This window comes from Anabrus simplex, chromosome 7 (assembly GCF_040414725.1).
Source record: "Anabrus simplex isolate iqAnaSimp1 chromosome 7, ASM4041472v1, whole genome shotgun sequence".
In the NCBI taxonomy this organism is placed as follows: Eukaryota; Metazoa; Arthropoda; class Insecta; order Orthoptera; family Tettigoniidae; genus Anabrus; species Anabrus simplex.
The window spans coordinates 219,243,363-219,256,971 of NC_090271.1; the positions used below are offsets into that span (position 1 = coordinate 219,243,363).

Consider the following 13,609-nt stretch of genomic DNA (forward strand, 5'->3'; position numbering starts at 1 on the left):
CCAAGGTATGAATATGACAAACAGATTAGAGCAGATGTAGGATGCAATAGTTACGTAGAAATGAAAAGGTTAGCACAGGATAGGGTGGCATGGAGGGCTGCATCACACCAGTCTATGGACTGATGACTCAAACACATCAGAGTACAAACCGATATATAGAACTTTCCAATGGACACTTTGCTTGTCAATATCAACTAGCAGTGACAACTAATCCATTGGTTACATTGGACAATACATTACAATTCTTCATTTGTTAAGTCCAAGTTGCAGTCCCATTAGAATAATTTTACTTTTTAATGTGCACTTATTCATATGGAACACTTTAAGTGTTGTTCACTTCTTTTAATATGTCAAACATCGCCATAAAGCCTTATAAAATGAATCCGACTGTTCAACAGATAGAAGCAACATAGATCAAAAGCTGACAATTATATTTTGCTATAAGTAGAATTAATTTCTTTTAGCTAGTCATTCTTTTAATTAGTAATACTAAGGTGTACACCCTATAGAAAAACAACCATTTTTATCTCACTGACAATCAGCTTGTATATATAAATATCATTTTAGCTTTATCATGTATATTTCTTGAACTGTTATTGTGATATTACTATGGGAGTCATGATCAATGTATTTTGTCTTTGTGTAATTTGTTCTTGGCTGATGATGACATGGAATCTTGTCGAAACCGGTACCAGATGTACAAAAAACGTGATGATTTAACAAAAATGTAAAATTGAAACTATTAATACGAGTAGCCCGTATTTTCACATTTTAAAATGTTTCAGTAGGGCAGATAATGCACTGCTGTAAGTTAGGGACTTCAGTGTTAAAAAGGAAATTTCAATCGTCCACCTCACTTTGTAAACTCTGGATCGGGTAGGATGTTGACATTATCTGCCCTATTAACAATGTCAATATCTTCAACTGGAGGGTACAGAAAAATAGAAGCAGCAGGCCTGCCATGTGTTCTGGTGAATTTCACTTCAAACTCATCTTTATTTAAAACTTTTAAGACACATCCAACGTAATTTGGATCGTCGTCTTTGTTTTGTAAGCTACCATCACCCAAAAATCACCAGAAACAAGCTGTAGCTCAGTGTCTTCCACACTAGGAACTGAAACCCTGATTCAAGTTCCTCATCTGATGTGTCACTTGAATCATTTCGAGATGATGAGATTGCTTTAGACCGAGCTCGATAGCTGCAGTCGCTTAAGTGTGGCCAGCATCCAGTATTCGGGAGATAGTAGGTTCGAACCTCACTGTCGGCAGCCCTGAAGATGGTTTTCCGTGGTTTCCCATTTTCACACCAGGCAAATGCTGGGGCTGTACCTTAATTAAGGCCACGGCCGCTTCCTTCCCACTCCTAGCCCTTTCCTATCCCACCGTCGCCATAAGACCTATCTGTGTCAGCGCGACGTAAAACAACTAGAAAAAAAAAAAGAAAGATTGCTTTAGAGAAGTTCCACTGCCTCCTGGAGCCTGAAAGTCTGTTGCCAAGATACCAACTCCTGGTGAGACATTTGGTCATCTCTTCCTACATGGTCGGCTCTTTCTAGGCTGCTTCGAAGTCAACAATGTGACAACCACCTCTGACACAGATGCACTGATCGAGTTATCATGTACCCTGGCAATTTCCTCAGGGTTGATTGGTCGAATTGAACATGCCTGGAAATCAGCAGTCAAGTTATTCTCCATACTAGGTGCAATTTTCTCAACCAGCTCCTTCAGCAATGAAGGGAAAGCATCTTTTGACATAAAAATTGTTCGTCCACATCCAACTTTTCACTTGTCCAAGACTTTCTTCTAAGCCTTTTTTAGGGGTGCGTAAAATGAAACATCTGGTGGCTGAAAGCAGGTGTGTCGCATTGGGAGGGAGGCAATTAAATGTGATGTCCATCTTCTCACACCGAGACACAACATCAATAGAACAATGTGATGACAAGTTAACTCCAATAATGACTGTACATCCATCCCATTTCTTGGCCAATGGAACTACAATCTTAAAAAAACAGTCTCTGAAACATACTGCGTCAAACCATACACTACACATTCGGTTATAAACTGTGCCAGATGGTCCTCCTTCCTTCCACATGTCCTATAGATGCCAGCTTTATAAACCACATATGGTGGTACCAATTCACCCTCATTTGTACCAGGATGATGCATATCTCTCCTAAAAGTTATAACGTGATTGCCTGTGTCATCCTGAAGGTTTGTTTCATCATAGCTTAGTATACTTCTGTCCAGAACATCTTCAAGCCTTTCCTTCATATTTGCAAAATATTCTAGACTTTCGCCTTCTGTCAGAGCTGCTCGATTTGGCTTCATATTTTGCGTTTTTCTTTTTGACAACGCCATTTTATGCCTGTTTATGAAAGAATAATGCAAGTCAGGGCCAGGTAAGTTATTTTCAAATGCTTTAGTAGTTCTTCCAATTTTATCTAGATAGGTTTTAACAATGACTCTTATGTCAAAAGCATCCACTGGGAAACCCCTCTTGGCTAACTTAATTATATATTCAACCAGACTCGCTTCTTCTTCGGCTGACAAAAGTGTAAGATGCCCTGTTGAAGAATGTGTATTTGTACCACGAATGTGGGCATGAAGCATGCCAGGTATCCTGTATTTCTTTGACACAGCATACATTGTCATTGTGTCTTCCTTCACGTTCTGAACAGCAGTGACCAGAATTTCAGCCCTAATTTTGGTACAATTTTGCCCCCTTTTTATGAATAATTTCTCACCAACTTTACAGGTTCATTCATTGTTCCCTACAACACTGCACTACCAATTCTTGGTCAAAAGATAGGCAGGCATTACCGACCAACATTTAATAGCGTAGATGAAATTTTTTAAAATTCTGTTGATCTGGGCAAAGTTTGGTTGCATTGAACATTTATTGATACAAAGCAGTCAAGTATCAAATTTCAGAATAGCCCCACACCATATTTCACAATAGTCCCACAATATGTCATTCCTTATTTCGATTATGGTAGCATTGAAAATAATTTACTCACAGAACATGTAACCACAAAAGAATGTAATGCCGCCAGAATAAAAGTCTCTGTTGGTTGCAGATGCATTCATAAAAGAAAAACCTGTCCATAATAAAAAAAATTCTTGCCTGATGGTTGGCAGTCGTGAGTTACTGTGATGTTAACTACAAGTAATAATAGTAATAATAATACATTATTAAGAAACAATTTAGTGGTGGTGGTGGTGGTGGCAGCAGTTTGAGAAATGTTTCCATTCACTTCTTACAATATACTTAAATGTAGCAGTTAGGTTATGTATTTTCCCAAATTCTAAATTCTTTAAAAGAATAGGTTTGAATTGGTTTTATAGATTTTTTAAAATGTACTTGGGTGCTTTTAGAACATATTACAATAAAATGGCTGTGATTGTTACCATTAGAAATCAATGATTATGTTGTCAGTGAAACTTCCTCTTCTGTCCTCAACTGAGAACATTATTTAGTTGTTATTTTGTTATTCTGCTTGTAGGTTATCCCCAAGACCAGCAAAATCAAGCTTGCATACTAGCTTGTGGTCAGCAGGATGATGCACTGTTGGATTGGGACAGTACAACACTTCATCTAGAAGATATAACCTTGAGAGATGACCAACTGAGGACCTTGGGAATAGTTCGCCAAGGTGTGCTTAGACTCCGAAATTGTGTATTAGAAGCTAGTTCTAGAAGAAATACAGATGGTATCTTAGTTTTGGATAATGGACGAGTTGAGCTGGATAACTGTCAATTCATAGGATTACGAGTAGCTATAATAGCACATCCAGGAGCAGCCGTCTCTATGAATAATTGTAAGATAAGAAGCTGTGAATTTGGTATTCAGGTAAGTTAATTTTTGTCTTGGAATTTTTGTCTTAACACAACTGCAACAGTTATAATAGATTGTTTTTATAATTATTAGGTAGTTCCTTGCCAGTGCCGCTGTATGTCAGGCTTTCCCAGACTTCTGGTGTGGGGATGCTGTTGTATGCTTTTTCTAATCCATGAAAGTTTGATTTTTTAAAAATATTTAATATTAAATACTTTTTCCCATATTCCCAGCTTGTACCGTGATATATCTCAGGATGAAAATGGGTTCCACTGTTGACCTTCCACTTCTGAATCCAAATTGTTCCTCTTGTATATGACTTCACACAGTTTCTTCTTTCCAATATCCTGGAAGAGAATGGTGATTCCTCGGTAGTTACTGCACACCTTCTTATCTCCTTTCTTGAATATTCGTAATCATCATCATCATCATCATCATCATCATCATCATCATCATCATCAATGTCCCACTCCAGTCACCTGGGTGTGGTTAACAAGCCTCCTCCATTCCTTTCTGTCCTTCCACTTTTCCTGCTCCACATCCAATCCAGCTTCTCTAATGTCCTTCTAAATATGATCCATCCACCTTCTTCTTGGTCTTCCAACTGGTCTTTCTCTTAACTTTCCTTTCCAATTCCCTTCTTGCTACCCGTTCCTTTCCCATTCTTTTTACATGTCCGAACCATCTCAGTCTTGCTTTCTGTATGTTCTGCACTAACAGTTCTATATTTAGCTCTTCTCTGATTTTAATATTTTGAATTCTATCTCTTCATGTCCTTTAAACCGATGTTCTTAAAATTTTCATTTCTACTGCTTGGATCTTACTATATTGTCTCTTATTAGTTACCAGCATTTCTAGTCCGTATGTTACAATTGGTATGAAATACTGTTTATATAATGTTAATTTCGTTCTCTTGGGTACTTTGTCATCCCATAAAAGCTCTCTGACTTAATGATAAAATGTTGTACCTTTACTTACTCTGTTATTCATTTCAGGGTTGATTTCATTGCTTCCATTAATAATGCTACCCAGATATGTAAACTGTTCTACATTCTCTAACCGTCTATGTTCACTTGGCTTCTCTTTATCTCTTTTCCACAGTCCATGACTACAGTTTTCTTTTTACTAATTACCATTCCAAACTCCTTCAGATTATCATTCCAAATGTCCAGTCTCCTTTGTACTTCCTTTTCTCCTTTTCCCCAAATCACCATATCATCTGCAATTACCAAAGCATTCACTTCATCACTACTGATACTCCTGTTTTACACGTTTTATGATTTCATCCATCAATATAATAAACAATAATGGCGACAGTGCACTTCCTTGCTTGAGACCTATTTTTGTATAAAATGTTTCAGTCACCACTCCCCACTTGTACACTGCTTTTACTCTCATGATAAAACATTTTTATCTTGTTAATTCATGATTTTGGTACATTCCTTTTCAGTAGGCATTCCCATACATGTTTTCTCTTAATTGTATCATGAGCTTTTTCCATATCCAGAAATATGAATATGATTTCCTTGTTCCTTTCCAGATGTTTTTCCATTATCGTTCACACTGTGAATATCAAGTCTATTGTTGATCTATTTGGTCTATTGATATTGTAGCCCCCTTTTTCCAATCCTCAGGCACTTTTTCCTCTCTCCATACACACTTTAGTATTTCAAAAGTCTCCTAGAGTTCCGCTGGTCCTGCAGCCTTGATCATTTCTATGCTTACCTTATCTATTCCCACATCTTTTCCCACATTCATCATTTTAACTGCCTGTTCCATCCCTGTCATAGTAATGTCTTATTCCTTCTCTGTTACTTCTTCTATTCCTGCTACGTGGATGCTTTCTCCACGTCTCGTTTCTCATGTCTAGCAATTCACTGAAATATTCTTTCTATCTGTTCATTATCTCTTCTACTTTTTGTATGTATTACTCCTTCTTTATCCTTCACAAACCCTGTGTTCACTGCTTCATTCCTACAGTTTCTTATAATTCCATATAATATTTTTTTCCACAGTTTAAATCTTCCTTTACTTCCTGGGTAAGTGTTTTCCAACTTCTCTTCAGCTATTACGTTTTTGCAAACTCATTTTTCTTCTGTGTATCTCGCTCTACTCTTTCAGTCTTTTCCATTCCTTCCAAGTTTTCTTCTTTTCCTTTACCTTATCTTTCACTCTATCATTCCACCATTTTGTCTCTTTCTCTTACCTTTCCTGATGTTCTGCCACATGTTTTCTCTGGATTCCTTACAAATGCACTCTTAAAATGATTCCATTCCTATTACAAGATATGAACATATTTGATCCGTATTGTCAACCTTAATGGGCTTGTTAAATTACAGAAAAGTACCACCTCTATAATACATGTTCACAGTGTTTATTTTATATGTTACTAGTACATGTTTCGTTCTTCATAGAGAACATCCATCAGCTTGACACTCAGTCATTGATAAAATTGGAATCAAGGTATCATTGTAGGCAAGGTGAGACCTGTGCAGAATCTCTTTTAAGGAATGTTTACGGTATGGTGTGGAATATTGTTGTAGAATATTTTAGTTGTATTCCCTTCACCTACCTAGCCTGTATGGTGTAGAATATTATTCTGGAATGTTTTGTTGTATTCCCTTTATCTACTAAAGTAACTACTTGATTGTAAATTATTATTGTTCAGTAACATCTGTAACATTCCAGAAAGGTTGTGACGCAGACTTTTGGAACAGGGTGTGTTGGCCCCTGTTGATTCTAGAAGCATGTCCTTACTAATTCTGGAAGATGGAAAGTTCGCGATTAATGTCTGCCTATGTTCCGGAATATTGTGAAAACTTTGCAACTTGATAAAGAGTTTTGATTGTTTGATCTGGGAGGCGGTAGGGAGGCTCCTATGCTCTGATTGGTCACTCGGTAATTACACTGGGGCCAGCTTTGCCTTTTTAAGAGAGCGAGGCAAGATTTCGTGGCCTTCGGTTCTCTCGTCAGTCCAGCGATCAGACGCACATCGGCGAATCCTCGCTCCCGAGATGGGCTACCTTGGGGTAAGCACTGTTGATCTCAGTTCCACTTTAATTTATATTTAATGTTCGCTTGTATTTTCACATAGGAGTTTGCCCTACTCGCCCAGACTCACCACTCAGATGTCTTAGAAAGCACATTAACTTACATTTAATATTGTATTTGTATCTTGTTTCCTCTTACCCTCAAAATTGTTTTGAAGAACTTGGATTATGCTAAGGTATATTTAGTTAACCTCTTGACTTAATAGCAAAGCTCTTGGCAAACATCGTGTAACTGGATTGTTTGGAATTTACCTTGTAACTGTTTATTTTAGAAAATAATGTCTTGAATCAAGGGATCACTGTTGATTTTTCTGGAAACCCGCAACTTTCATATCTCTATGTGCCTGGTAGGTTCCCCTGCCCCGCTTCATATGCCTTTATTATAGTCGTCACGTTGCCCAACCTGATATTTATTTGTGCGTATTGGCATAGTCCATCTGATGTTTATAGTGTGTTAAGGTATTAAAGTGTTGTGTAATTAGATTTGTTTTCCTCTTTTCTTAACTGTATATTGTGTTACCACTGGAAGCCGGTTACATAAGATATATATAAAGTTAAAATATTCTAAAAAGTACACCTGTATTGAAAAATTAAATATTAAATGACATTTGCAACTTTGTATCGTGTCAAAATAACATCTTATAAGATTAGAGATGTTTCATTTATTCAAAGAACAGGTGATACAAAGGGCACTATGAAAGTTTTGCAATTCGCAAAAACGGTTGGCTGGACACCCCTGTTATGGTGAGGGATGAAAGGATAGGTGAAAACCAGTCTAGAAGACAGCAAGGCACGACCTTCACACCATTTGTTACCAAGGGGATTGAAAGCAAGTTAAGTTGTTAGTGTGGTCTAACGGTGAATAACGCGCAATTATCCACTACAATTTTGCTCGTGGATTAACTGTTGATCAGTGCCTGGAGGAAATGACTCCTGTGCTGGGGAAAGACTGTCCACATCGGACAACGATTTTTTGCTGATACAAAGAGTTCCAGAGGGGAAATTTCGGGGTTGAAGACGATCGTTGTTTTGGGCGACCATCTGAATCAGTGACTGAGGAAAACATTGAAGCTGTGAGGAAAAGGGAGGCGGTTGACATATCGGCAGGTAGAAGAGACTCTCCACATCCCTGCACCAGCTATTCACTCAATTCTACATGCCATCTCCATGTTAGAAAGGTTTCTTCCCTATGGGTGCCCCATTCACTTTCAGAGTAACAAAGGGCACCTTGAGTGAAATGGTGCCGAAAAATGCTAAAATAGTTTGAAAATGGGACTTCGCGTAACATCAATAGCATCGTTACAGGTGACAAAACTTGTCTTTATTATTACGATGTCCCAACAAAATCCTAGAACAAGGTGTGGCTGTTTAAAGACGAGGGTACTTCCGCTGGCTGTGCAAAACTCAAGGTCAGTGAAGAAAAGGATGATTGCAGTATTCTTCACTAAACGGGGCATCCTGACTCGGGTTGTGCTAGAAACACAAAGGACAATTACTGCGAAGTGGTACAGTGAGACTTATCTGCCTCAGGTCATCCAGGCTCTCAAGCAGCTCCATCCTAGGTCACGGCTCAACACTTGGCTCTTGCATCACGACAATGCTCCAGCAAAAAAAAAAGCTAATAAATTTATGAACTTAATACAAAGATTCCTCTCATATTCAAGGTTATTCAGCAAAGTTGTCCACCTCAAATAACTTGTGAATGGTTAAATATATTGACATTTTGTTTTCACTTTCAGTAATTGTACCAAAGGGCTAATAATCGGACTTAAAGTACTGTGTCATGACTAGAGCCCGGATTTCCATGCAAATGCATGTTCCTAAATAAGCTGGTTACACTTCTGAAACTTTGCAAATGTTCGTTTTATGACTAATCAGTTCCAAATAACCGTACTTTTTCCATGCATGTTTGCATGTTTCGGCCTTTTTGAGAGAAAATTCATGTATGATGCATATTTTGAAAATTTTGGACTTAATAGCGAATAATTGGACATTTATATTGGATTATATGACTTTTCTTCTGACTCTGACGTATATATTATGTTAACTTGCATGATAGTGCCTTCTTTGAACATTGGTTTGCAGAATTTGGGACCGTACATCCACATTACTTGTCTATCACTGAGAAAGAAAATGTGTTCCTGGCATACTAATTGATAATCAAAGTTAGATGCATAGAGGTCCTATAATCCAGTTAGCCAAGCACTTTCATATCTGTTGATTGAGTAAACATTGACATAAGCGGGAAGACCCCGCATCGACTGCTCTAATGCTTTTTTTTTTTTTTTTTTTTTTTTTCCATCTATGTTAGACTAAGAATTCAAAATTTGAATCACACTTCTGTGACGCCGCATTACTGAGATAGCGTTTGGCTCCATGGCTAAATGGTTATCGTGCTGGCGTTTGGTCACAGGGCTCCCAGGTTCGATTCCTGACATGGTCAGGAATTTTAACCATGATTGGTTAATTCCCCTGGCACGGGGAATGTGTAGTCTTCATCATCATTTCATCCTCATAACGATGTGCAGGTCGCCTACGGGAGTCAAATCAAAAGACTTGCACCTGGCGAGCCGAAGTCCTCGGACACATCCCGGCACTGAAAGCCATACTCTATTTCCATATTTTTAAACTGAGTTAGCAGCTTACAAACCTTGGTTTTGCACTGAATCCTGTTTTGTTTTCCTGGAATTTCTTACTCCAAACTCTCACTGGTCACACTTCTGAGGCCAAAATAACTGAGAAAAGAAGGGAATTGGAAAGCAGCAGACTTACACGCTTCAAATTGTAATTTATTGTTAGACTGTGCTTGAAGTGTTGGTGTCATGCCACCTGTTAAAAGTCTACGAAGAGACCTTGTGTCTAAATCGATTGAGGGCAGTTAATTTTCGAAAAGAGATAACTTCAGATATAGCCTACTTTATCCTAAATGTCTTCATATGAGTATGAACCTGTCACTTCTTGTGACGTAGAAATATAATTTTCTGTGTTCAGGAATGTTCTGTTAGATAAAAGAATGAATTTAAATGAAGAAAATGTGGAGAAATTAGTTGTACAGTTTTACAAAAGAAAATGAAAATATAACAATGTGGGACTGAATTTGGATAGTGCATATTTTCTAGTTTATTGTGCATGTTCCGTCATTTGATAGTGCATGAATGCATGCATATTTTGAGATTTGATAGTGAATGGAAATCCGGGCGCTAGTCATGACGTTAATATTTTCTGAGATCATGGTACTTGGCTCATTTTTAAGTGATACTGCACTAATTTGTACACATAGCCTTAAATCTACGAACATTACAAATTCAGCACTGTGATTATTTTGACAATCGGACAAGGACTGATCTGTTCGATTCGTGCTATGTAGGTACCATATGAAACATGAGCTAGCTATTGACATATAGAGCTGCTAGATAGGTTTTCTCTCTACTGTGCTCATAAATACACTATGATAAAATGTATGATTTAACACCTTTAATATCGCCATAGGTAACTGGTTAATGAAAAACGGATATAGACCTTGAGCTACAGCAGATGATATTTTGTCACAGACACTTTCGTGACAGCATATCTGATATATCGGTGACAGAAAAATATCAGTGACTTAGTAACAGGCTGTGATTTATAGACCATCTCTAGTTGTGGGTGCAGTAGAATGTTTAGACCCGATATGGGTGTCATCTTCAGCTAATATACATGGAAACAAGTAAACTTAAAATATCCCCAAAGCAAGAAATGTGGATAAAAATTCAGTGTGACATAGTAATATTTTTTAAACATCATTCATTGTTAAAGTCTTAATGAAAATCTAAAATGATAATGAAGAGGGAGTGATGACCATTATGGTCTATCTAGATGGCTATAGTCCTGTACTGATTAAAATAATTAAAATATGCCCAGCTGGAGGAGTATCTTGTGGCATTCGCGGACTTTTTTTTTTCCAAACAGAGTGTCTGGGAAAATGTGGCCGTCAATATGGAAACTGAGTGTGAAGTAGGTTCAATAAATAAAGATTTATGTAGCCAACAAAGGAGCTCTTTTAAACATACTAGAAAATGCACACACAAACCTTGATCAAAATATCAATCCTATTTTTAACCTTAATGAAATCCAGGAAAAACCTGACATTTCCTTCGACAAAATAGAAATAAATTTAAATCAACCAACAACAAGTCTTTAACACCACATAATACACGTGTAACTCCTGTTCCTCCAGTGTTTATATTATGAACCTATGACTTTATTTCTTGAACTTTTCTAAGTAGTAGTAGTTTGTTTATATGTTTATGAATCTTTGGTCGCGGGCAGCCAGTATGGAAATGCTTCTAGTTGATATGATGACATTGTCAGGTAGTATTTTTCGGAAGATTTGGGACATTAGAAGTGGGAAAAATAATATTCACGTTTATAATTTGAAGTTTTAATAATGCGTTGGGAAAAGGTTGTTAACATGATGCGCAATAAATTAACAAGCTGAACGTGATTACCCGTGTCATGTCTCTGGTATACCAATTATTTACAGTAATTAATGTAAGTTTAAAAATAAAATGACTAAAAGTAATAAATTTATGAACTTAATACAAAGATTCTTCCCCTCCTCAGTTTCCTCTCAAAAACAAAAGCGTAAGGCAATCGCCGATCAGCTCAACTTGAGTAGCTGACTCAAGGGGCTGGAGGAGAGAGTTTTTGATAGCAGTATGTTTCTCATTCTTCTTAAGATTACATCATCTTTTCATAGAAGAGGAATAACATCAGGGTGCATAAACTTCATACTGTTTCCTTATTGGCAACCATTTTTTTACTGTATACTCTGTTTAAGAAAAAATGAAGATCCATTAATACCACAAGAAACTCCTTCAGCTGGGTGTATTTTAATTATTATAATCAGGATTGTACTATAGCCTTCTAGATAGACCACAATGGTCATCACTCCCTCTTTGTTATCATTTTAGAGTTTCATCAAGACTATAAAACAATGCATGAAGTTTTAGAAAACTTTGTCACACTAAATTTTTCCATCTATCATCTTTTATCCACATACAGTAGAAGTCCGTTATAGCGAGAATTCACAACAGCGAAAAATTCACTCGCTATTGCGGATTGTTGTTATATCCGATTTTTGCATAAAAGTCGTAAACCCCCATATACATTAAAATTGATATGAAACAGCAATCAGTTTGTTCAAAACTTTAGTTTCCGTGGATGATGTCCACACTACGGCTTACTTGTTCGTTATTTTTCGAAATCCAATACTACATGAAAGTGTATGTTTAATTTCATTCTGAAAAACATATAATACCTTATTTCTCTGAATCTAAGATGACCCCTACTTTTTGCTTAAAAAAGTTTAAATCAGGCTTAGAAAGTCCTTTGTAAAATAGCATGAATGCCTTCGTTGTACAGTATGCATTTTTAGACTCCAAACTTTAGCTTTCCTTATTCCATATTTTTTTGCAGCTGCACAATTATTCATTATTTCCACGGGTTTAATACAGCTTATAAATCTCATATTTATTCCATATTGGCTCAACACAACTAAGGTTAAGTTATGAGTAGGTTCCCACCTTCCAATACTTATCAATTTGTATATAATAGGTTTATTAATTACATAATATAAACCATATAATCTCTAGTACATGTTTCGTTCCGATTATGGAACATCTTCAGCTAAAATTTGACAAAATGGCAAGACAATTAAAACACATTGATGTTATGATGATACAAAAGCTAAAAGATATGATAAAATGGCACGAAGATTAAAACATATAATTATGATGATGAAATAAAGTTCATTCATGTTGGTTAAAAATTCAACAAGTCAGTGTTCAAATGACGAAGTAAAAACGGCGATAAGGTTCTTCTTCATGTTGGAGACGTGTACATTTTGTTAATCTTGAAGGTAAATTGGAGAAATACAAGATTTTCTTAATGTATATTTATCGGGGGAACTCTTGATAAAATAACCGTAGTTGAAGTTCAGTTGTGGTTAGTTTATTGAAATGAGTCTGAAACGAGAAAAGAATGAGTAAAATAGAGGATATTTTAAGGAGAAAACCTTGTTAAAAATGTATGTTCGCGAGAATGAAGGATAATGGAGTTGATTACCTTATAGTCAGTCGTGTCGTATTTGACATCCTCTATGTCGTGTTGTTAACTGACTGAGTCCTGTGTACGTGTGTAAGGCACTTGCGGTGGGTGGGGAGTATTGGAAGGAGAGGTAAGTGACGTGACGGGGAGAGCGAGTGAGTTGTGTAGGGTGGAGCTAACTGAGGAGTGGCGCTGTGATAGGCTAGGGGAAACGGAAGGAAAAGTAGGGGGACTATTGTGTAGGGTGGAGCTAATCGGAAGGAGGTGTGTTGGTTGTTTGTTGGGATTCTTTTTGATAGTTTTTCTAGATGAATCTAATTTGGTAGCCTCTTCTAATAATATATTTATATTTTCCATAATTTCGTTAACATTCTGGTTGGAATTTCGTTTCTGATCAATTTCAATATAGATATTTTCAAGAATATTCATTAATTTGCCTTTGTTTAGCGTTCGTAGAATGGTTAAGTCCCTTTCTATCGATGTAAAACTGTGTTTATATTCGGTCATGTGAAGACTCATGGCCGAGTACTTCCTATGTTTTTCGGCATTAATATGTTCTTGATATCTTACTAAGAAATTACGGCCTGTTTATCCGATATAAGAATTGGCACATTAAGAAAATCTTGTATTTCTCCA

General features: G+C 36.8%; 1 protein-coding gene across 5 annotated transcripts in view; it reads left to right on the plus strand.

Moving 5' to 3' along the window:
• LOC136877479 (protein nessun dorma) overlaps positions 1–13,609 on the plus strand; it is a 206,844-nt gene that overhangs the window by 148,222 nt on the left and 45,013 nt on the right. For all 5 annotated transcript variants that reach the window (XM_067151559.2, XM_067151562.2, XM_067151558.2 and 2 more), the window contains exon 8: positions 3,505–3,851. In XM_067151559.2, coding sequence (XP_067007660.2) covers positions 3,505–3,851 — 347 coding nt within the window. The remainder of the gene's footprint in view (positions 1–3,504; positions 3,852–13,609) is intronic.